A 26,954-nucleotide genomic window follows, 5' to 3' on the forward strand; every position below is an offset into this window, starting at 1 on the left:
GGCGGCGGCCGCCGACGCTCATCACCGCGCTCGCCGGGCCGGCCGGGACCCCGCCACTGCCGCCGGCGCATCCCGCCCTGCCGCGCCTCACCGGACCGGGGGCTCGACGCCCCACACACCTCAGAGCGCCTCCGAGCCAGCAAGCGAGCTATATATATATTTTATATATATTGTTGGGAAAAAACTTGTTCTTGGCTGGCAGTAGTGAATGTCTCAAGTGTTTAAACCTGTGGGGAGGAGTGTTCCTCTCTGGCCACCTAGGAAAGTATACAACTCCCCCAATATTGACTCAAGATTACCAAGGGAACCCATATAGGAACCTGGTGGTCTGATCCCCCGTGGTGTATTGTGATTGGGCAAGAAACCTATATAATGTATAGCTGTTCCCCACAATAAACAAGTTTGCAGGCTGCTCACCACAAGTCTGCTTCCACCCAACTCCTGGAGTCTGGGTCTTGACTCTACACTGCTTACCCCGCGTCTGAGCTAGCCCAGCATGAGAGAAGTTAGCAATCTATAAAGAAATAATCTAAGCAAAACTGTAAGTAAATAGAAGAGCATTAGAGTAGAGGTATGGGAAAAGGGAAGGGAGGAGGAGAACAAAAGAGGAGATACTGGGACTGAAGTAGAGCCAATTTTTTTTTCATGTATGTATGGTTATGTAAAATGAGAATCCCCATATTATGTATAACTCTAATGCATTAATAAAAACATTAAATATCTCTCTTCTAGACTTGTGGTTACTTCTCTTTCTCCTTACCAATATTGTAGTTTCACTTGCCTCCCCCCTTTCCTCGTACGATTAAGAAACTATGTACAGTGCTGCATGCGTAAAATCCCAGCTGTTCCCCAGGCTGATGCAGAAGGAGTCCAAATTTTTAGCATCCTGGGTAATTTAGTGCAAACCTGTGTGACAATAAATTAAAAATAAAGGCTGGGACTATTTCTTAATTGCACAGTGCCCTGGGTTCCATACTAATTGCTATAGAGGGGGAAAAAAAATGATTGAGAGCCACACATTTAGTGATCATTTAAATTTTTCACAGCTTATTCCTGATATTGGATTTCCTAAGTCTTTCACTTTTTATTGTCAGTAATATTTAGAACTTTTTTTTTTTTTTTTTTTTTTTTTGCTTGGTGCTGGGGATCGAACCCAGGGCCTTACAAAGCAAGCACTCGACCAACTGAGCTATCTCCCCAGCCCAATATTTAGAGCTTTTAAGCCTGAAGTATTTTTGTCACTCTTATCTCTTTACATAAATACTAAGATGTCTCATTTTAAGTCCAATTTTTTGGTACATATCAACTTTTGCTTCTGACTTGTCTTGGAGTGCTCTTCAAACTGGTGTATCTTGACTGACAATTTCTTTTTTGGATATTCTCTTTCATGAGTGGTTTCATACACATGAAAGTGTGAAGGAGAAGACTTCAGGAATCCAAGGAATACAACTAAGTGCATTTCCCCCAGATCTGAATATAATCCCTTTGGCTATAAAGGACACTATTAGATAAGTCAAAAAACTTGAAAAGAATCTGAGGATTAAGTGATAGAATGTATTATAATAGAATGTATTAGTATTAACTTTTCACCATGAAAGTTGTATGGAAATTATGGAGCATGTTCTGACTTACAAGAAATACTTCAGCAATCATGAATGATGGCACTTGTCAGAAATTTACTGTTGAATGGTTCAGGGAAACAAAGTTCTTTATAATAGAATTTGAAACATTAATTTTAAGACTATTTCCAAGAAATTAAAGTTGCATAAACAAACAAAGGGGACATATTTAAATCCCTAGACATTCTTTCTCATAGGAAAAGAACACAAGTCAGTGCTTAGGATGAAAACTTTAATAAAGTATATAATGTTGACTGCACTATAATACTTCTAATACATTAAAATATTGCTATGGCCACAGTGACATGGCAAATAAATGTTGGCCTAAAACTTTAGGTCCATATTTAGAAATAAAAATTGGATAAATACAAGTAAACCATTAATAAATGACTTTTAATTCCATAAAGTTATTAATGACCACTTGGTTGTTAGGGTACTGTTTAATCAGCTGGCATTAGGGCAGTGTGAGTACGTAAAACTCAAATGGATGTGCACTTGCACGTCAGATTTAGTTGTAGGCGCCAAGAAAGTTTTAAATATTTTTAAATTTTGCATGTGCTCACTTTATTCAACTTTGTTAAATTGTGTATTACACACACACACACACACACACAAACATTATCATCACCAAAAATAAATTCTAAATTCATTGTAGTGGAAAAGTATAACAAAACATTTTAGGACACCAAAGCTTAGGAAATGTTGAGAATTAACAAATGGGATATCATCCAATTAAAAAGTTTCTACACAGCAAAGAAAACAATTAAGAATGTGAAAAAAGAGCCCATAAAATGGGAGAAAATCTTCCCTAGCTTCTCTTCTGACACAGCATTAATATCTAGAATATATAAACAACTCAAAAACTCTACACCAAAAAAATCAAATAACACCATTAGTAAATGGGCAAATGAAGTAAACAGAAAATTCTCAAAAGGAGAAATACAAATGGCCAATGAATATATGAAAAATGTTCAACACCATTAGCAATAAGAAAACTGCAAATCAAAACTATACTGATTTCCTCTCACCACCACTCAGAATGACAGATATCAAGAATACACCTATATTGACCAAGCTATCCCACTCCTTGGTCTATACCCAAAGGACTTAAAATCAGCATACTACAGTAATAGAGCTACATCCATGTTTATAGCAGCTCAGTTCACAATAGCTAGATTGTGGAACCAACCTAGATGCCCTTCATAGATGGTTGGTTCCACAATCTAGCTATTGTGAACTGAGCTACTATAAACATGGATGTGGCTGTTACTGTAGTTTGCTGATTTTAGGTCCTTTGGGTATAAACCAAGGAGTGGGATAACTGGGTCAAAAGATGGGTCCATTCCAAATTTTCTTAGGATTCTCCATACTGCTTTCCAGAGTGGCTGCACCAATTTGCAACTCCACCAGCAATGTACAAGTGTGCCTTTTTCCCCACATCCACACCATCATCTATTATTGTGTTCTTGATAATAGCCATTCTAATTGGAGTAAGATGAAATCTTAGAGTTGTTTTAATTTGCATTTCTCTAATTACTAGAGATGTTGAACACTTTTTCATATATTTATTATTTGCCTGTGTGTCTTCTTTTATAAAATGTCTGTCCAATTCCATGGCCCATTTGTTGATTGGATTCTCTGTTGTAAAAACCCCAATTTTTGTTGTAAAGTTTTTTAAGTTCTTTATAAATTTTGGAGATAAGTGCTCTATCTGAAGTGCGTGTGGAAAAGATTTTCTCCCACTCTGTAGGCTCTCTTTTCACATTCTTGATTGTATCCTTTGCTGATAAAAAGCTTTTTAGTTTGAGTCCTTCCCATTTATTGATTCTTGCTTTAATTTTTTTGTGCTTTGGGAGTCTAGTTGAGGAAGTCTCATCCTAAGTCAATATGAAGAAGATTCCACTTTGGTGGAATGAGACAGACATCATTACCCTATGTACATGTATGATTACACCAATAGTATGAATCTACATTGTGTACAACCATATAAATGAAATAATGTGCCCCATTTGTGTACAATGAATCAAAATGCAGTCTGTAAAAAATTAAAGGTTAAATAAAAAAAAAACTGTGATATATATATATATATATATATATATATACAATGGAATATTATTCTTTCATAAAGAAGAATAAAATTATGGCATTTGCAGGTAAATGGATGGAGTTGGAGAATATCAGGCTAAGTGAATTAGGCTAATCCCAAAGACCCAAAGGCTGAATGATTTCTCTGATAAGTGGATGATGATATATAAAGCGAAGAGGGAGGGAGGCAAGAATGGAGAAAGGATGGATTGTATAGAGGAAAATGAGGGGTGGAGAGAGGATGGGGGAAGGAAAAATAATAGAATTAGACAAACATCATTACCCTATGTACATGTATGATTATACAAATGGTGTGACTCTACTTCGTGTACAACCAGAGAAACTAAAGTTGTACCCCATTTGTGTACAATAAATCAAAATAAAAATTTTAAAAAACTGTGAGTCAAAATAAAAATTTATCTTTATTAAAAAAATATACCTATGATAAATACTGAAGAGGATGTGGAGGAAAAAACACTTTTGAAATTTTTGTGGGATGGCAAATTAGTACCACCACTATGGAAATCAGTATGGAAGTTCCTCAAAATACTAGGCATGGAACCACCACATGACCCAGCTCTACCATCTTTCAGTATTTATCTTGAAGAATTAAAGTTATCTTTCCACAGTGAAACATGCATAACCATGTTTTTAGTAGCACAAGTCACAATTGCCAAACTATGGAACCAGTCTAGGTGTTTATCAGTAGGTGAATGGATGAAGAAAATGTTACCTGTGTACACAATGGAATTTTATTCAGCCAGAAAAAAAAATGAAATTATGTCATTTACAGCAAAATGGATTATGTTAAACAAAATAAACTCAGAAGATCAGGTGTTGCATGTTTTCTCACATGCAAGAAGCTAGAAAGAAATAAGGTAAAGAAATGTGGGCCTCATCTCAGGAAGATCAAAGGGAGATCAGTAAAAGAAAGGGATCAAAGGGAGGAAGGCAGGAAAGGAGGCGGGGAATTGTTAGTGTGATGTTGGCCAAATTATATTACTATATTGTATGAATGCAAGAATATGTAATGACAAATCTCACCATTGTGTACAACTACAGTGCACCAGTAAAAAACTGAAAAAAATGTGTAATACACTATAGTAATTTTAATAAAAATAAAATATTGTTATGGGCCACAGTGCTGGACATAGCAAAATAATGCTGGTGTAAATCTTTAGGTCCATATTGGAAATAAAAATTGGAGAATACAAATAAGCCACCAATAATGTGATATATAGATTCATAAAGTTACTAATGACCACTTGGTTCTTAGGGTAGTGTTTAATCAGCAGGCTTCTGGGTGGTTTGGGTACATAAAAATGAAATGGGTGCATACTTGCAATTCAAACTTAATTGTAGATGCCAAGAAAGATTCAAATATTTTTTAAAAATTTAATAAATGCTCACTTTATTCAACTTTGTGAAATTATGTATTCCACATATACATCCAAAAATAACCATTATCACTGCCAAAAATAAAATCTAAGTCCACTTGAGTTGAAAAATATAACAAACACTTTTCCATATAGCCTCTGGATAAAAGAGTAATTTGGAATAATGACCAAATAATATCCTATAAAGAAATATTTTACAGTGAATATAGTTCAAGTTGTACTGAAAGAAAAGTCTTCTGCATTTATTTTTCAAAGTCTAAAAATGAGTAATATAAGTTTACTAATTAATGATCAACTAGGATAAGTCCATTAAAAATAAAGTTAAAAAATAGAAATAATTTTAAAAGCACAACTAAGAAACATGGAAAACTAAATGTATAGAAAGGATTAAAAAAAAGCAAATGAAATGCTAAATCAGAAATATAAAATAAGCTTTATAGAAACATAAACTAAAAACATAAAGTCAAGATCTGAAAGCAGTAAAACACATGGTACAAAAGATTTTTAAAATGATTATTAAATAAGTAGATATTTTTACTATACTCTATTTGCAGAAGGTCTAGCAAGTCTAAGTTCAAATTCTGTAGCAAATGGAAAACAATTATTATTATTGCATTCTTTTCTCAAAAATTTCACTGTCACTGTTCATGTTGTAAAACATTACTATGAAATATAATTTCCCCATAGTTGTACGCTGATTTAATTATCACTGTGGCTGAATATCAGAGCTTCAGGTTTCCCCATTCTTCATTTTTCAGTTCAACATTCATATGGTCAGGTAGTATCACAAGTATCAGAATTATAAGATCAATATGAGAAAGTCCACTCCTTACATGTTGAAGGCCCTGGGTTCAACACCCAGTTCTGATAAACAAAAACAAATAAATAAGTTCACTATTAAGATAATAAAATTAATTATAATGGAAAGCCAAAGAATGCCGTGCACTGAAATTAGTATCTTAAAACACTTTTTATTGTTTAAAAAACTTCAGATTGACTGTTAAATGTTCACTTTCATGATACTTCACTTATGACCTAATCTGGTTTCTTCTTAAATCCTGTGTCTTCTCTTCTAAATTAAGGTGATAATCAGATGAAATTGTAGTGAAGCCAGTTCATTTTGAAGTGGTCTCACTACCACCTGATATTTGTGTTAATGATTGCATAAATCACCTTATTATTTCTGTATGTTAATAATACTTAACGCTTTCATATTTCTTTTAAAAATATCACCACAAACATCAATTCACCTTCTAGAGATAAACATTTATTTCTGAATTCTGTTAAGGATACAGAAGGTGTTGTCTTCATGTCCAATCACTCTTACATTCTTTAGACAACAGAATCAGCCCTTTATCCATTCAAACATTACTTTAAATTTTGCTTCAAAGGCAATTCATGTGTTTTTCATGCTTGAAACTTACTTTTGTTTTCTCATTTTCATATTGATGTAGTCTTTCTTCAAAATGATTGCATTTGTTGCTTAATTTCTCAATTTTTTTTACCAGAATGAGATTTTTTTTTTTATTCTTAGCTCGAAATTTTTCTACAATATAATGAAATTCCTGCTGGATACGTATTATACTGTGTCTTTACTGTCAGATTTGTTGTGAAGTTCATGCAATTGCTGTTGAAAATGTATTTTCATTTTGCAAATGCGATCTCTTCTCCATGGAATCCTGCTTCCCATTATAATTATTCACTTTAGTTTGTTCACTTTGATATGTGTGTGTAATTTCCTCCATTTGGCACTGTGTCTGCCTTAGGTCTCTTTGTACATTTTCTAAAACCAATGTCATTTCTTTAAGAGCATGTCTTGTCTGACGGAGCTTACTTTGTAGGCTACTGACTTTTATTTTATACTTAGTAAGTTCTTGGGAAACCTCCTCATAATTAATTTTGAGGTGAGAGAGATCAAACTTTATCTGGGTCTGTGATTGCAAATATTCATCTCTGGCTCTCTGGAAAGAAAGTTCTTGGTATCCATTTGATGTCCGGCTTTCATGAAGATGGGAGGGAGCAGCAGTGAATTGGGCACGGTATGACTTGACTTCTGTTTCCAGTCTTTCCCTGTTTTGTTTTTCATACTCCAGTTGAAATATAAGCATTGTAATCTCAACTTTCATATTATTAAATTGTTCATTATACTGGAATATATTCTCTCTAAGTGTTTCTTCCTCTAGTTTGATGGTCTTTTGAAGTTCATCATACTTTCCTTTTATAATTTCAATACTCTCAAGGTATTTCTTTTCCTTTTCTTGGTTCTCATGTTTTATTGTGTCTACTTCTGGTCTCATTATAGTGACTATATCCTTTATCCTGTGATGTTTATCCAACAGCTGTTTTCCTGTTTCATCACTAGTGGAAACCTAAGCAAAAACAAGGTGATATTTAGCTAACACTCAGTAAAATGATTTGATTTACTTTGAAATAGAAAAATAACCTATATAATATGTACAGTGAAAGGGTTGCAGTAAATGGATATCCAACTGGAGAAAAATTAGATCTAAACTTCAGAGCTTATAAGAGCATACCATTTCCAGAAATTCAAGAAGTTAATTGAAGAAAAGGAATCTATAAAAATACAAAAGAAATGGTAATTTTTAAGAATCTCAAAATTAAATAACACTTTTCCTGAATTACAACAGACTCAAGACATAGAATAAGTGATTAATAGGCTTGACCATGGGGCTGGGGTTGTGGATCTGTGGTAGAGTACTTGCCTAGCATGTGTGAGGCACTGGGTTAAATTCTCAGCACCACATAAAAAATAAAGATATTGTGTCCATTTACACTTGAAATTAAAAAAAAAAAATAGGTTTGACCATGTTAAAAAGCTGTTTACATTCTGATAACTTAGATGTAGAGTCAACCCATAGTGAGAGCCTTAGTGTACATATATTTGACAGATAAAAAATTCACAAACTTCTTTTGGTTCTCCTTTCATGAAAATGTTCTACATATATTCTACTTTTCTAACATATTTTTACTTCATTATAAGAATTACATCTATTGATAATTGATAAACTCAGGCACTAAACTCAGCAATTCTACATACACCAGTGAATTCTTTTTAATCCACAATTCTGAAGAGTGAGGTTGAAAGTGTAAGCAATCTATTATCCTCCTAACCCCAAGTCCCCTCCCCTCCCTTCACTATCCCTGCCTAATCCTCTATTCTGCCCTAGCTCCCCCTTGTGTATTAGCATCAGCATATCTGAGAAAAGGTCTGGCCTTTGGTTCTTTGGGAATGGCTTATTTTGTTTAACAAATTAGAAAAACAACAAAAAGACCCCCCAAATAACAAAAAGTGGATACAGGCTTCAGAATTTCTTCTCAGTCCTCTGATTTCATTTGTAGTTCTCTTCCTCCAAGACAGTAATTTCTGTACTCTAAACATACATGGTTCAAAATCCTAACAGCAATTAAAGTGTATAAGGCTCTTCTCAGAAAATCCTGAGATTGTTTTCTGTTTAGTAATATTTATTTTTTCATTGTAATTTTTGAAATATAAGGAAATACGAAATAGAGAAAACACAGTGACCTATTTTATTAGGAATGAAATAAGTACCAATAAATCTTCATTAGATATGTGGTATGCTGAATTGGTGTTTTCAGAAACTCTTTGTACGGAAAGAGGAGATTACTTGGAGCAAACTGTTTTCACGTCTCAAAATGGAGTAAAGAATATTCACTCTAAGGTTCCTGCTGGCTACACTGTTCCTCCTGGCTTACTAGTGGGACTTTTAAGTAGACTTCCACATTAACATGCCAAGGGATTAAAATCACTGCCCCAAACTAGAACATTAACATGCCAAGGGGTTAAAATCACTGCCCCAAACTAGAACATCTATTGTTAGTAGCAATGGTTTAGAGATTATGAGAAAATTATCAATTGCTATGAAATATATTAAAAGTATTTTCTCTGGATAAAGCCATTGTGAAAGGGACTACTGAATTGCTGCAGAAAAGATTAGTTGAAATAAGAATGTTACTTTATCCAATGGGATAAAAATGCCCCCATCCCAAAAATATGTACATTAAGGATATACATAGATGATACTAAAATTCTCTACACATTCCATGATGCATAGAGCTTTTGTTTAAAGCATGTACACATATGAATACATACACATATATTTTTGAAAACAAGAGGAAAGTAATAAGGTTTTTTTTGTTTTGTTTTTGCTTGTCCATCTCTGTTGTTTGCAAGAATGATTTGCCAGAATCCCACCTTACAATATTCTGGCTTTCTCGTCTCTAAAATGTTGCCTCTGGGTGTCATTTTGTCCCTCTAAAATATAGATACATTTCAATAAGTTTTTTATCTCTTGCCACTAGGGGGATGTAAGTCTAAAAGCTTAATTAAAAGCAGTACTTTCAAAATTAAAAAACAAACAACAACAACAACAAAACAATAAAAACTCCAAAAACTGTTATAAAAAGGAGCATGTCAATATCTTCTAGATTTTCTAATTTATTGGATAGTTTCTAACAATCCTCTGGATTCAGAAGTATCTGTAGTAATATCTCCTTTTCCATTTCTATTTTTGTTGATCTGGGTCTCTTTCCTTCTTTTGGTTAGTTTGGCTAAGGGTTAATAAATCTTATTTATCTTTTCAAAGAACCAACTCTGTTGCATTGATCCTGTGAATTGTTGTTTATTCTCAATTTCATTAATTACGGCTCTAGTTCTTATTATTTATTGACTTTTACTGACTTTGAAGTTATTTGTTCTTTTTCTAAGGATTTGAGGTGGCACATAAGCTTATTTATCTGGGTTCTGTCTATTTTTTTTTTTTTAATGTAGGCATCCAAAGGAATGAATTTTTCCTCTTAGTACTTCTTTCATACTATCCCAAAGATTTTGATATGTCATATCTTGGTTTTTGACTGCTTCTAAGAATTTCTTGGTTTCTTTTCTCAAAATTTCTCCTTGGATTTATTCTTCATTTAAAAAAGTGTTGTTTAATTCCCATGTCTTTATGTGGTTTCTTCATTATTTTCTTACTGATAATTTATATTTTCATTCCATTATGATCTGATAGAACCATTCACTCTCATCACTGCTGTTCAATTTAGTTCTCAAAACTCTAGCCAAGGCAATCAGGAAAGAGATAGTAATTAAAGGAATAGAAATTGGAAAAGAAGATGTCAAACTATCACTGTATGCTGATGACAAAATCTTGTATCTAGAAGACCCAAAAAAATTCCACCAGAAGACTTCTTGAGCTGATAAATAAATTTAGCAAAGTAGCAGGATACAAGATCAACATTCACAGATCAATATCTTTTCTATACTCTAACAGTGATTCAGCAGAGAAATGAAGAAAACAACACCATTCAGAATAGTAGAAATAAATAAATAAGTTAAATACCTGGGAATTAACCTAATCAATAAAGTAAATGGCCTCAACAATGAAAATCATAGCACATTGAGAAAAAAAAAATTGAAGACAACCTCAGAAGATGTAAGACCTCCCATGTTCTTGGATAGGCAGAATTAATATAGTCAAAATGACCATACTTCCAAAAGCAGTATACACATTCAATGCAATTCCCATACTTTTTCCACAGAACTAGAGAAAACAGTCCTACAATCCATGTAGAAGAATAAGAACCAGAATAGCCAAAGCAATTCTTGGCAAGAAAAGTGATTCAGGAGGCACTACAATACCTGATCTCAAATCATACTACAGAGCTATAGTAACAAAGCAGCATAGATCATGAAGACCATTAAATAGAAGACAAGATACAGAGACAAACCCAAATTTATACAGTCATTAGGTATTTGGCAAAGATGCCAAGATATATGTTGCATAAAAGATAGCCTTTATAAAAATGGTATTAGAAAAACTGGATATTCTGATGTAGAAAAACAAATATAGATCCCCAGTTTTTCATCCTGCACAAAAGTCAAATCAAAATCATTCAAAAACTTAGTAATTATAGCAGAAACCTTGAAACTGCTCTAAGAAAACATATAGTCAACATTCCATCGGGTTCTGTTCCTGACATCCTCAGTGAGACACCTAAAGCTCAAGAAATAAAACCAAGAATCAATAGATGGGATGCCTTCAAATTAAAAAGCTTCTGACCAGCAAAGGAAATAAGTAAAGGAGTGAAGAGTGAGCCTAAGGAATGGGAGAAAATCTTTGCTGGCTACTTCTTAGACAGGAGACTAATATCCAAAAAATATAAAGAACTCAAAAACATCAATGACAAAAAACAAAAACAAAAACAAAAAAAACCAAAAAAAACAAAACAACAACAAAACAAGTGGTTCAATCAGTAAATGAGCAAAAAAATGAAACAGAAACTTCTCAAAAGAAGAAACACAGATGACCACCAACATAAGAAAAACCTTCAGCATCTCTAGCTATTAGGGAAATGCAAATTAAAATACACTAAGATCTCATTTCACTCCATTCAGAATGGTAATTATCAAGAATTGAATAATGATAAATGCTGGTGAGGATGTGGGGGAAAAGGTACACTATTACATTGTTGGTGGGCTAGAAAACTAGTACAACCACCCTGGAAAGCAATGTGGAGATTACTCAAAAAACTAAGAATGGAATCACATGTAACACAGCTATCCCACTCCTCCTTGTATGTCTGAAAGATCTAAAATCAGCACACCACAGCAATACACTTCAGTGTTTATACCAGAACAATTCACAGTAGCCAAACTATGGAACCTGTCTAGATGTTCATCAATGGATGAATAGATTAAGAAAATGTAGTAAATACACACAATGGAGTTGTACTCAGTCCTAAAAAAGAATGAAAGAATGGCATTTGCTAGCAAAGGGATGGAAAAGGGGGAAATCATGCTAAGGGAAGTAAACCAGACTGAGAAAAACAAAGTTTAAATGTTTTCTTTCATATGGGGAAGTTAGAGCAAAATAAGGGAAAGAAGGCAGTGGGGGAAGGGGTCAGAGATCATAAAGATATAGGAAAGAATAGTGAAGTAGATGTAGGAGTATGAGAGGACGGAAGGAAGGAAGGAAAAGGAGAAGATAAATGGACTGAATTTAACAAAATCACACTATGATCATATATAAAGATACCAAAGATAATTTCACTTTCTGCATATGTAAAAGAAAGGACATTTAATAGAGAAGAAAGGAAGGCTAGCAGGAAGGAAGCAAGTGAGGAAAGAGGGGAAAAGGGGCTTGAATTCAAATTCCTTGAGGTCAGATTTAGTCAAAATGAACTCAAATACGACGTATAATTATGGTACTCTAATAATTTTAAAAAGAAGGAGCCTATTAAGGCATGTGGAACTTTATCCCACATGAATAGTTCAAATTTTAATCACATATATGACAGCTAAATTGGTCAAAGCAGAAACATATCTTAAATGCAGACTGAGGCAGTATCATGAAATACAACATTTTACAAAACATTTAACAAGTTTCCTGATATTTTCAAAGTGATTCAGCTTATATTATAACATAAAATGCCCAAATTAACAATTATGTTAGTGAGCTAACTCCACTCACCTTCTATTACTACATTCAGAAATCATATTGAGCATCTATTAGATGTCAACATTTGCAATAAATAATTTTAACCATAAAGGCCATCACTTAACTTTAGGATGAGATGGTCTTTTGTTTTAAATCTATATAATGTAGTCATGCATAGCATAACAATTCTTTAATAGACAACACACTGGATATATAAAAGGGTAGACATCTTCAGTGAGTGTGAGTACAGCTTATGATTGCATAATGATGAAATTACTAAACAATGCCTTGTTCTCAGATCTTATCCCAATCATTAAGTGAAACATGACTACATATATTAAATTGTGCTGAAATAATTAATGCTGAAATAAGAAATCTGAAACTTTACTGAGGATTACTTTACCTCAATTAACCTATTTCTTGCAGCACTCAGTTCCATATCTCTTCTTTTAAGAGAGATTTCAAGTTGTGTTTTGATTTCCCTTTCTTTATTATAATCCTCTTCTTTTTCTCTTAACTTGGTCTTAAATTTTTTAAAAAAATGATCAGCATTACTTCTCCTCTTCTCTTCTTCTTGTAGGTCACAACTGCAGTTAAATAAGTTATCTTAAAATTCATTTTGTTAGAAAGTGAAAAGTTTATTTTGTGATCTGGCTCTTCGTATGTTAATTTATCATCCTAATCAAAATTCTGAGTTCTCAAATACATTTCCCTTCATGTTTTTGTATTTTATTTTCTTCTTCAATCTTTCTCAAAGGGGATATTTCTATATATAGATATAGAAGATTTAGACACAGAAATGTGTCTAATGGAATGTTCTTTATTACATTCCATTAGTGGTTAAGATTCTGTTATAATTAACTCTGGTAGAAATTATGCAAAAGGAATTTAGAGATGATTCTGTAAATTGACAAGTTGAAACTTAACTTTCAGGCAAAGTCATATCTCCTTCTCAATTCTAAATATAATTTAAAGATGTTTAAAAACGTATTTTTTACAAACCAGTTTATAAGTTTACTAGAAATAAGCTTTTATCTTCATGAAACATTGAACATATTCTTAGAAATCATTCACAATGTAAGATATAGCACCTTCACATGTTTTCATACAATACATATCAGCATGTTAATATAACCCAAGGCTAGTCCACAGAGTCTAATTCCTGTTATTACACGTTTAATTATTTCTTTCTGGGTGACACTTTCAACTGATCTTGTTGATTATCATGTACTTTATAAACAACTTAAAAATCACCCTTGGAATAAGACAGGACCTTATATTTGATCCAATAATAAAGAGTAAAATGTCCTTTTACCAGAGAAATTTGAACTAATTTTATTTATTTATGAGAAAAGTTGAATAAACTAGTCAGTAATCACTTTTCAATTCATATTTTCTTTCATGGGTCTTAAGAATAAAAAAGTATCTGGGTATCTAGCCCAGCAGTAGCACACCAACCAACTTGAACAAGATCCTGGGTTTTGATCCCAGACACCAGAAGAAGAAAAAATATGTAATTTTTCAAAACATGTTCTTGGTTGAGGAAAATGCCCATTTCATCCTCTCTTGGAACTGTAAATTAACATAAACTTTCTAGAGTACAATTTAGAAATCCTAATCAAATACTTTTTAAAAAATCTCTCTACTTTAATCAAATAATTCTATTTCGACGAATGTAGTAAAAATAAACATATAGAAAATGATTTCTATAAATGAGGCTTCTTGAAGCAATGATTGCAATACAAATGTTTTTTAAAAGAATGAAAGACAACCCCAAACTTCATTTGTTACAAAATACTGAGATTCCTGTAAAGTGAGCTTCTATGTAGCCAGTAACATTATGATTGGGGAGAATATGCATTTAATTAGTAGAAGAAATCATTTCTACTGACTTGTTATTATGTCCAAGATTTTCACACTCCAGATAAATAAGAAATTTACTCCCTTATGAAATGCCAAAAGGTAAGAGTCAGGAAATATATTATATCCCCCACATATCTGTAGTTAAAACAAAAAAATCATTCAAACATTCCTTTAAATTTAGGATATTGTACCTCAAATTAAAGAGTTTTTGTTTCCACTCTGCTTTTTTATGCTCTAGCTTGATTTTCGCTCTTATTGGTTCTAATAGCTTCATCTCTAGTCCACAAACTTTATCTTCCATTTTTACAAGTTCTTCTATAAGTAGTAAACACTGTGAACAGTGACATTTTTTACGTTCTATTGTTCTTTGAGAGGAAATAACTGCATCCTCAATTTTGGATAGACTAACAGAATCTGTATAAGGGAAAAAATAAGATAGAAGTAAAATCTTTGAACATTTTTCATATATGAATGACTTACATTTTCACATGCACTTATTCTTGCACTGAACAAATTATTCAGTCTGCCTACAATTTCAGGCATATTATAATATACTCAATAAACAAACCTATTAGATGAGACCCATGTTTTTCTTTAGCTTAAAGTGTAGAGGAGAAGACCAAAAAAAATGCATAGTGTAAGGAAATAGTTTTGTAATCACATAATGGAATCAAATCTACAGAAAGATTGCCCAAAGGAAAATATGGCTCCCCAGAGAAATGAAGAATAATCAGGAAGTAGCTGGGCAGAGGGTGAAGAAGAGCATTCCAGTCAACACACAGCATGCACTGAAGCTCCATTACAGTCTGCTTCTGGTCAAGATGGAGTAACAGGTACTCACCTGAAATATCCAAGCCCAAACAGGCAAAATACATTAAATACCAATTTTCAAGACAGTGGACTTCAGACAATGAGGACAATGTTCCCCAGAAGACAGGAAATAAACGATGTAAGCTTTGCAAGTGTGCCATCTCCCTGTTTTGAGAGAGCTTCCAGCCCTGACTCAAGGAGAACAAGCAGTAGAGTCTATCAGCCTCCCTGAGCTGAGATTATGGGGCTGTGATTCTGGTAAAACCAAGACACAGAGAGATCTCAGGATAGAGCAGGAGAGGAGAAAGCAGTACAGAGAAAGAATCTTGGAGATCTTCAGAGGGACCCTTTTGAATATTTAGAAAACCAGTGGACAACAAACCCATGAGTGCCAAGAAGCAACCTGAGATCAAAGGCAAAAGCAGTGCAAAGCATTGGAGGAAACTGCCTTCAGTTCACAGAGCACTGGGAAGTGTCTCTTCCTACCAGTCAGTGTGGAATATCCGCTATTCCACAGGACATGGGAAGAGTCATCAGCAAGTCCCAGTAGTGGAGAATTCATAATCAGTTGATCACCTGACAAATCATAAAAACAAGACTGGGAAGACTCAAGCTCATTACCAGTACCCTAACTGAATTCTAAAATAAAATTCAAAAGGAGAATAGGAGGCATGAAAGATATAATTAAAAAAGAAACACAAATTACACGTGTAGGGAGGAAAACTGACATAAATCAAAAAGCACAATGACAGGTAAGCCCAACTACATTAACCATTGAACAAAACAGGTTTGAACTCCATGGGTTGTCTTATACAAGGATTTGTTTGTTATTTGAGGAAATTAGAAACAATTTGAAACAACTCAGAGAAGTCAGGAAAAGTCATAGTACATAACTACACTACTCTAGTAATTTTGTAGTCACCTCCTATGGGTATTGAGGTGAACTCAAGTGTTACAAGCATATGCTTAAAAGGCCACCTGAGCTAATCAACTCCATGGGAGCAGTTTACCTCCAGTAAATTGACTATCACTGTAAGCAGTGATCTCTCACAGTTTTTTATACTCCTCCCATAACACCTTTCACATACAAAATGTTGTTTATATTATGAAGAAAGTTTTGGTCAACAGCAATCCCTTAGTAACTCTGATTTTGCAGGGTTCAAATATACACTCAGATTTTTTGGCTGCAGAGGTGGATGTCACTCCTAACACCAAGACTGCTCAAGGGCCAAATGCTTATAACAATCATATTAAATCAAAAAGTTCTAACAACTTCAATTCAACTTTCAATTAGTATGGACAAAACAGTCTGATTCAACTACACTTCCTGGAAGAAATATGCTTCCTACAACCACAAATTTCCTACAAGAAATACCTTTTTAATACAGACACAAATTGGTTAAAAATATGAAGAAGACAAACCATACTGACACTTGGTAGAATATGGCTTAACAGGAATGGCTATTTAAAGGTATAATTACAAAACACTAACAGCAATAGACATAGTCATTTCACAGTGATAAAAGATTCAATTAATGAAGAAGACACACAATCTTGAGTGTTTATGTACCCCATACGGATGCAAAATTCATGAGAAAAAAAAAACTGATAGAACTATAAACAGTAATAAGCAAATGCACAGGTATCATCTAAGAGGCCAAAGCCTCTTACTCAGTAAGTAAGAGAAAAAAACAGGCAGAAAGTCAGCCACAATGTAGAAGAGTTCACCACCACCTTTCTTCTCACCAAAATACAACACATGATAACATCATACAATAAATTGTAATTAAAGATTGTCATAATGATTTAACAATGCACGGTAAGTTGCCTAATTACAAAGTCATCAGATAGGAAATCAACAACAAATATATCTATATTATCTTTATCCATTCATCTGTCAAAGGGCACCTAGGATGGTTTCATAATATCTATTTTCTAGAAAGAATTATGCATGATTCTAAATGAGACGAAAGATAATCGAGGTGACAGATAGCTGAAACATGCTTATCTTATTATTACACCTTATATATATGAATTGAAATGTCACAGTTTACTCCATAAATACATCCAATTACTGTGTCAGCTAAAAATAAAATGGTTTACAAAAGAAATTAAAATGCTTATAACACAAATGGCAATATCTGTAATTGAACAAATATATGTTAGACTTCATCAAAATTTAAAACTGAAGTTCTTAAAAATAAACTGTTAAGAGGAGAAAATATCAAGCCACAAAGTGGTGAAAACATTTTGCAAAAAGAATAGCTGATAATGGAATGGTATCCAGATAATATAATGAACTCTCCATACTCATAAAATAATGAAAGAAACTAACTTTTTAAGTGGCAAGAGACAGTGGAATGAATCTGACAAGTCTTTCCAATGTACTTATTTGTTACACCACAGTGAATCTCAACTGTGTACATCCACAAGACTAGAATTCTAACTGGAATAAATTATATTTCATGCTTATATAAATATATCAAAATGGATTCTACTGTCATGTATAACTAAAAAGAACAAATAAAGAGAATTAAAAGGATAAATTGTGGGAAGTCATCCTTATTTAACAGAATCAGACTAGGTTAAGCAGAGGGATGCAGAGGCCTGGCTTCTAGGAACTGCCAGGAAGCATGTGTTGATGCAAGGGAGTGGTTCCCTGTCTCCTTCTGGAATTTTCCCCCTAAGAGGATGGCTCTCCTAACTCCACCCTATCCTGTCCATCACAGAAGAAGCTCCTCCCCGTCCTTGTCCCCTTTACCTGTGTGTCTATGAATAAAAGAGAGCTGGGCTACTTCAGGTCTAATGTAAAGAGGCCAGAGCTGGTATGGCCAGACCCCTTACACCCCCTCTCTCATAAAAAGAGTATTGGCTCTCGTGTGTTTATTGAGTAGATAAGTTTTTTGAGGAATGGACAGAAAAACCGCCAACATCCTCCTCTGGCAATCAACCCTTTCCTCCTCCACGTAGGACACGACACAGAGGACCCCAACAATAAAAGACCGAAAAGTTATCCAAATTAATAATAAGCTCAGGGAAACATGCTCAACATTAATTGTCATTAGTGTAATGCATATTGAAACCATACTGATGTGTACATGTGTGCAGAGCACCCCCATTAGAATGGTTATAATTGTAAAAATGGACAATACTATGTGATATTCAAGATAGAAAAGTATAGGACCTCTCATAACATGGGCATAGAAAATGGTGGAAATATTTTGGAAAACAGTTTGAAAGTTTCTTAATCAGGGAATATAAAGAGGCATGAAAACTATTTTGTGAGTAATGGGTTTCTTAACTGTCTTTTGTAATTTGTTCTTTTTCATTACACATGACAGTAAAATGTATTTTGGGAAATTATACAACATAGAGTATAACTTATTCTATTTAGGATCCTATTCTTGTGGTTGTACATGATGTAGTTACCCTGGTCATGTATTCAAATACAAGGCATGGAGAGTTATGTCTGATTCATTCTGCTGTCCTTCCTGTTCCCCTCCCAACTCCCTTCCCTTCTTTTCTCTTTGTCTAATCTCATGGATTTCTGCTCTTCCTCTCCCCACTCTCCCTTGATTTGGTTTAGCATCCACGTATCAGAGAGAACTTTTGGCCTTTGGAACTTTGGGATTGGCCTATTTCACTTAGCATGATATTCTCCAGTTCTATCCATTTACGGGAAAATGCCAAAGTTTCATTCTTTTTTATGGCTGAGAAATATTCCATTGTGTATATCTACCACATTTTCTTTATCTATTAATCCACTGAAGGACACCAGGTTGTTTCCATAGCTTTTCTGTTGTGAGTTGACCTCCTATAAACAGTGTACGGTTGTGTCACTGTACTAGGTTGATTTTAACTCCTTTGGGCCTATGTCAAAGTGTGAGATAACTGGGACAAACAGTGGGACCATTCTAAATTTTCTGAGGGATCTCCATACTGATTTCCAGAGTACTTGCATCAATTTGCAGCCCACCAACCATGTATGAGTGTACCCTTTCCCCCACATCCTCACCAACATTTATTTTGCTTGTATTCTCGATTGTTGCCATTCTAACTGGAATGAGATGGAATCTCAGCAACAACATCTTGATTATGGTATTTAAACACGTTTAATACATATGTCAAAACTTGTCAAATCCCACATATTATATATGTGCACTTTATTATATTTCAATAATACCTCATGAAAGATTTTGAAAACAAAAAGCTGTACTGCAAGACCAAACATCTAAGACACTGGTTGGGATACAGAAATGCAGGATAAAGTTAGATAATTTAAACCTTTAATCTTATAACAAAGATAAGTGAGAGCTAAGTTCAAGGGAGGGGTTAGCATGATCATCAGATCTGAATTTTAAAAAATGTGTAATTATGATAGCAGGCTTGAGCATGGTTTCAGGAGGCCAGGCAGCAGGAAAAGCAGGTCTAAGGTACTGCAGACTTCAGACAGAGACAATAGTAAACTGATCTGATAATGATTAAGGCACAAGAGAGCAACATAACCAACAAAAGCAGTTGGGGTGCATTCACAAAGAAAAGCACAGTGGGGATTATCATAGCTCTTTGGCTGAGGGTATAACATAGCTCTCCATCTATTTTAATATAAAGTATACTTCTGATAGGAACAGATATAACACATCACTGCTCCACAGTGCAGTGCCCAGCAATGTGAGCATCTATTACTATAATATACGTAAAAGGCCTAATTTTTATGAAAAGGTCCTACCTTTACATGATGTTTTATGTTGTTCAATCAACAGCAAAATTTTCTTATAGTTAGGATAAACCAACTCAAAATCCTTTGAGGGTGATTCAGATGATTGGTTTAAGTTATCAAGGTCTTCCATGGCATTGGCTTGTTTTTTGACCTATAAATAATATGATTTCCAAGGAAGAAATAGAAAATTACTTAGAGATACATGAGAACACCAATACAACATATCAGAATCTCTGGGACACTATGAGGACAATGCTAAGAGGAAAGTTCATTGCATTGAGCTCATACATTAACAGAATAAAAAGTCAATAAATAAATGACCTAACATTTCATCTCAAAACCCTAGAAAAAGAACAAATAATCAACACCAAAAGTAGCAGAAGATAGGAAATAATCAGAATCAGAGCTTAAATAAATAAAATTGAAACAAAAGAAACAATTGAAAAATTTGACAAAAGTTGGTTCTTTGAAAAAAATATACAAAATTGATAAACCCTTAGCCACACTAACAAAGAGGAGACAGAAATCTCAATTTATTAAAATTCATGATGTAAAAAGAAAGATCATAACAGATACTACTAAAATACAGAAGAAAATTAGAAATTATTTTGAAAATTTGTACTACAATAAAATAGAAAAACTCAGAGACATCAACAAATTTTTGGAGACATATGATCTACCTAAACTGAATCAGGAGGACATACACAGTTTCAACAGATAAATTTCAAGCAGTGAAATAAAAGATACCATCAAAAGCATTCTAACCAAGTAAAGCCCAGGACCAGACAGGTTCTCAGCTGAGTTCTACAAAGACCTTCAAAGAATAATTAACAACCAGATTCCCCAAATTATTCCATGAAATAGAAAGAAGGGAACCTTTCCAAACTCATTCTATGAGGCTAGTATCACCCTGATACCAAAACCAGACAAAGACATATCAAGGAAAAAAACTTCAGACCAATATCTCTGATGAACATAGACACAGAAATTCTCAATAAAATTATGGCTAGTCTCATACAAAAACACATTAAAAAGATAGTGTACCACGATCAAGGGGGGTTCATCCCTGGAATGCAAAGTTGGTTCAACATATGGAAATCAATAAATAAATGTAATACAGCACATTAATAGACTTAAAGACAAGACTCGTATGATCATTTCAATAGATGCACAAAAAGCACTTGATAAAATACAGCACCCCTTCATGTTCAAAACACTAGAAAAACAAGGGATAGCGGGAACATAACAGTGTAAAAAGCTTTCTATGCTAAACTCATGGCCAACATCTTCTAAATGGAGACAAATTGAAAGCTTTTTCTCTGAAAACTGGAACAAGACAGGTATGCCCTCTTTCACCACTTCTGTTCAATACTGTCCTTCAAATTTAGCCAGAGCAATTCATTATATGAAAGAAATTAAAGGGATACAAATAGGAAAAAAGAAGCTCAATGTTTGCCTACTTGCATGATTTGATATTTAGAAGATCTAAAGATCTTCCACCAGAAAACTTTTAGAACTCATAAATGAATTCAGCAAAGTAGCAGGATATAAAATCAATACCCATAACTCCAATGCATTTCTATAAATAAGTGACAAATCCACTGCAAAAGAAATTAGGAAAACTATCCCATTCACCTTAGCATCAAACAACAACAACAACAACAACAACAACAACAACAAAAGCCTTGGGATTCAATCTAACAAAAGAGGTGGAAGACTGAAAGACTTCTACAAAGAAAACTAAAGAAAGAAATTAAAGAAGACCTTAGAAGACAGAAAGACCTCCCATGTTCTTGGATAGCCAGAATTAATATTATCAAAATAGTCATACTACCAAAAGTTTTATATAGATTTAATGCAATTCCTATGAAAATCCCAATGACATTCTTCATAGAAATAGAGAAGGCAATCATGAAATCATTTGGAAAATTAAGAGACCCAGAATAGTTAAGGCAATCCTTAGTAAGAAGAGTGAAGCAGGAGCCATCACAATACTAGACGTTAAACTATACTACAGAACAATAGTAAAAACTGCATGGTATTAGCACCAAAATAGACATGTAGACCAATGGTACAAAGTAAAATACACAGAGACAAACCCACATAAATACAGTTATCTCATAGTAGAAAAAGGTGCCAAAAATATACATTTGAGAAAGATGGCCCATTCAACAAATGGTGCCAGGAAAACTGGAAATCCATATGTAACCAAATGAAATTAGTCTTCTATCTGTTACCCTGCATAAAAATCAGTTCAAAGTGGACCAAAGACTTAAGCACTAGGACAGAGAGATACCCTGTGCCTAACAGAAGAAAAAGTAGGACCAAATCTTCATCATATCAACTTAGGACCTAACTTCCTTAACAAGACTTCTAAAGCCCAAGAAGTAAAATTAAAAATCAATAAATGGGATGGGTTCAAACTAAAAAAGCCTATTCTCAGCAAAGGAAACATTCAATAATGTGAAGAGTGAAGCTACAGAATAGGAAACAATCTTTACCACACACACCTCAGATAGAGCACTAATTTCCAGAATATATAAAAAGCTCAAAAAAACGTAACACCAAAACTACAAATAACCCAATCAATAAGTGGCTAAGGAACTGAGCAGACATTTAAGATATACAATCAATCAACAAATATATGAAAAAATGTTCATCATTTCTAGCAATTAGAGAAATGCAAATCAAAACTATTCTATGATTTCATCTTACTCCAGTCAAAATGGCAATTATCATGAATACAAGCAATAATAAATGTTGGCAAGGATGTGGGGAAAAAGGTACACTCATACATTGATGGTGGGACTGCAGATTGGTGTAACCCCTTTGGAAAGTGGTATAGAGATTCCTCAAAACTTGGAATGGAACTACCATTTGACCTAGCTATCCCACTCCTTGGCCTACACCCAAAGGACTAAAATCAGCATACTACAGTGACACAGCCACATTAATGTTTACAGCAGCCCAATTCACAATAGCTAAACTATGGAACAACCCAGATGCCCTTTAACAGATGAATGGATAAAGAAATTATGGTACATATACACAATGAAATATTACTCAGCCTTAAAGAAGAATGAAATATGGCATTTGAAAGTAAATGGATGGAGCTGGAAAATATCATGCTAAAGTGACTTAAGTCAATCCCAAAACCCAAAGGCTAAATGCTTTCTCTGATAAGTGGGTGCTAATCCATAGTGAGGGGGCGGGGAGAATGAAGGAACTTTGGATTATACAGAGGGAAGTGAGGGGAGGGGTGGGGTGATGGAGATGTGAAGAATGGTAGAATAAGACAGATATTATTACCCTATGTATGAAAAATAATTTTTAAAAATTAAAAATTAAAAATAGAAATAAATTATAAAAAATATGATTTCAATATGTCCCCCAAATATATATACCATGTACTAATAAATTCATGGGAGGGAGAATTGTCATTTTATATGCAACAATACAGGTACCTGTTAAAAGAGTTAGTTTCTGTCCTTTATCAATGGTGACTATTTACTAATCACTTTCTCAAAGTAGAAGTCTTAACCTAACAAAAGATTTTCTAATTTTTTCAGGTTACATTTTACAATGCACTTTTTTTCAGAGTGCATTTTTTAATAAAATACTATCTTTTATTATTTTTAACAATACCTTCCTCTTTTCATTAGATGCTTTCTCTGTGAGCCTGAAAAAAGAAAAAAAAAAAAAACACACACATAAAATCCTTTCAGGTAAATACTAACCTGTAAATAAGAATGTCTATTATCTTTTTATGTAAAATCTCTACCTTTGTAATTTCTTTCTCCTATTCATAAACTTTACAGCTTATTTAAATTTCAATCATTTTCTACTATCATAAACAGAAAAAGAAACATTAAGGGACAAAGAATAATACTAACAATAAGTCCATAAGAAAAGTAAAATTCGGACCACACTTTTTGACAGTCAAAGCAAAAGTATCATGGTACTTATATTATTTGATAGAAATACAGCATTTTTGCAACTGTAATCCAAATAAAAGACAAACTTTTACCAAAGACTCAAACTCATTAGTAAAATAGGACTTAAAGCCTTTTACAAGGGAAAATCTTTTTGTATAATAATATGAGTTAGTTTCTCAAAACCTACTATGTAACCACTCTGCATGTTTCCAGAACTCTACATGGGTTCAACTTCTTTGCATCTTCACAACAATTCCACAAGGCAGATAGCATATTAGGTATTTATAAGGGAAGAAACTAGGCAAAGAAAGTCCAAGTAACTTGCTCAAAGGCAAACAGATGGTCAGCAGCAAACCCAGAATACATGTTTCAGGTTCTAAAGCATGTGTTTCACAATACACTGTAAAAAGTATTTTAAGAGTTATAATAGCAGATCAGTCTACATTATCATCCCTTATCTGGTGATAATTATAAATAATAATTTTTGAATCTTGCCAATATTTTTTAAATTAAGAGTTTAAGGCAACTGTGGAAACCTAGATCAGTTTCAATAACTAGAGATTTATTTTTTTCTACAGAAATTTATCAACAGGCATCATTATCTATTCACTAGTTTATTTATACATTTCACAAATACTTTCTCAGCACAGAATCCATTTTTAATGCCACTGTTGATATGAGGAAACAAGATTTGTATGCTTTAAAACTTTAAAATCCCAAAGCAATATTGGATACTAGGTTGTCAATTGTTCACATTTCTGTTGTGCACAAACAAAACCTTCCATTTTCCCCAACTATTAAATTGATACACCTGATATTTTAGAGCACCAAACAAAGTCATAGCTACATATGATGATTCCCAAGAATTAGAACAAAATGTGTTTAAGAGGCATCATCAAACTGAAGTAAGTAAGTATTCTTTAATTGTGAAATTATCAGTATGCTATAGAACCAACCTCATTTTTTAAATGAGTTCATACTGCATTAATTTATGGAAATGGCATTTTACCTACTTCCTTATTGATGAGTATTTAGACTATTTCCAACTTAATATGACAGTGCTATAATAAACACCCTTAATATATATGTACATAGTTATATAAATGTCATTAACATATATGTTTAATGTACCTGTTATGCATATTAGATATATTCACCCACTGTATTATGTATAACATATAATATTTGTCCTTAATATGTGTGTGCGGGTAATGCATTTACAAGTCATCTTTTCTATTCCAAGAGAGGATATAGTAATAGAAGTGAAGCTTTTAGGTTTGAGGAATAATATTTTGAATCTTTGGTACATGCCACTAACATACAGTTCCAAAAGTGTTGAACAATTTAATGTAGGAACAGTGTTTGAGAATGTTTTCTTCCTCACAGTTCTCAACATTGGTTATTAATTTGTAAATAAAATTTTCATCAATACATTTGGAATAAAATGGTATCTCATCATTTATTTTCTTTTTTATGGAAACCTTCCAAGGTTGAACATCCCCAGTTAAAGTTTGACCCAGCTATCCCACTCCTTGGCCTATATACAAAGGACTTAAAATCAGCATACTGCAGAGATGCAGCCACATCAATATTCATAGCTGCTCAGTTCACAATAGCCAGATTGTGGAACCAACCTAGATGTCCTTCAGTTGATGAATGGATAAAGAAACTGAATATATATATATATATATATATATATATATATTCATATGTATATATATTCATATATATATGAATATTACTCAGTCATAAAGAATAACAAAATTATGGCATTTGCAGGCAAATGGTGTAATTGGAGAATATCATGCTAAGTGATTAAGCCAATCTCAAAAAACCAAAGGATGAATGATCTCGCTGATAAGCAGATGATGACACATAATGGGGGATGGAAGGGGGCAAGAATGGAGGAATGAGGGACTGTATAGAAGGAAAAGAGGGGTGGGAGGGGTGGGGGGAAGGAAAAAATAACAGAATGAATCAAAACCCATTACCCTATGTAAATGTATAATTACACAAAGGTTTATGCCTTTACTTTATGTACGAACAAAAACATGTTTAATATTTCTTAATCATGAACATTACACTAAATTAGTATGAGATTTAGAGAATAACAATCATCTATGGTGAAATACTGCCATAGGCTTACCCATCATGTTTTTGATACTTCCTAAGAGAAAAACACTCATGATCAGTTTTTCTGCTCTCTCTCTGTTCAGTTGATTCATCATCATCATCTTCTTCTTCTTCAGCACCTTCACATAGGTTTTGTGATTCTTCTATTTCAATTGGGTGCTCCTTGTTTTTTACCTCAACCTTTAAAAAAACTGATACTTTTAAATAAAAAGGTTTCATTTTCTGTTTTCATCCTTGATTTTACCAGACTTATTTTAATTGTTATTATTTCAGCCCATAAAATATTTTGTGCTTCCTTTAATTTTATAAAATGTCATTGAAAAATTTTGTAAATTCTGCTTCATTTTTGTTTGAGTGGAGGAAACAGAATTCTTCAAAATATCAAATAGAACAATTCTTCATTCTATGCTTATATTTTGATCCATTCTTTACTATCTAACATTTACATTCCTTGTATGACTCGCAGATGCAAAAAGAAAAAGACATGAAAGGAGTCCTCTTTTCTCTTTACTACCTGGATCTCACATGAATCATCCAGATTTAGAGACTGCATCATTGTTGGGTTTCAATAAACACAGGAAGATTTCCCCTTTCTTCTCTAGTCTTTCCCCTTGCCTTTTGCAATTTTTTTGTCATTTGGATCCAGGGAGAGCAATACAGTAAAGGTGCTCACTGCACTGTATGCACTAAGTTTGCTGCAACACAAGGAACAGGGCAAACCTGCTGCCTTGTAACTGGAGTGCTAGAAAGTGAGATGCTTCCCAGACTGGTTATCTACATTAGCCCCACTATCACCCTGGGGGGAAATTCAAGAAAGATTTAATGAGTCTATCAAAGCTCCCACGTGGCACTACCTAGCATCTTGGTGGCATTGAAAAATACCATGATTTCATAATGCTGGATCAGATAAATTATCC

At 33.6% G+C, this 26,954-nt stretch overlaps 1 protein-coding gene across 1 annotated transcript in view; it reads right to left on the reverse strand.

Annotated features, from left to right (window-relative positions):
* Positions 1-5,119: 5,119 nt before the first annotated feature.
* LOC306659161 (ankyrin repeat domain-containing protein 26-like) overlaps positions 5,120-26,954 on the reverse strand; it is a 73,470-nt gene continuing 51,635 nt past the window's right edge. Inside the window, exons 9-14 of the mRNA XM_079136578.1 lie at positions 19,979-20,120; positions 14,631-14,853; positions 12,980-13,163; positions 7,560-7,675; positions 6,526-7,470; positions 5,120-5,280 (exon numbers count right to left, since the gene is read on the reverse strand). Of these exons, the coding sequence (XP_078992704.1) occupies positions 7,649-7,675; positions 12,980-13,163; positions 14,631-14,853; positions 19,979-20,120 (576 nt within the window). The 3' untranslated portion in view covers positions 5,120-5,280; positions 6,526-7,470; positions 7,560-7,648. The remainder of the gene's footprint in view (positions 5,281-6,525; positions 7,471-7,559; positions 7,676-12,979; positions 13,164-14,630; positions 14,854-19,978; positions 20,121-26,954) is intronic.

Source organism: Sciurus vulgaris (assembly GCF_902686455.1).
Source record: "Sciurus vulgaris genome assembly, chromosome: 4".
NCBI lineage: Eukaryota > Metazoa > Chordata > Mammalia > Rodentia > Sciuridae > Sciurus > Sciurus vulgaris.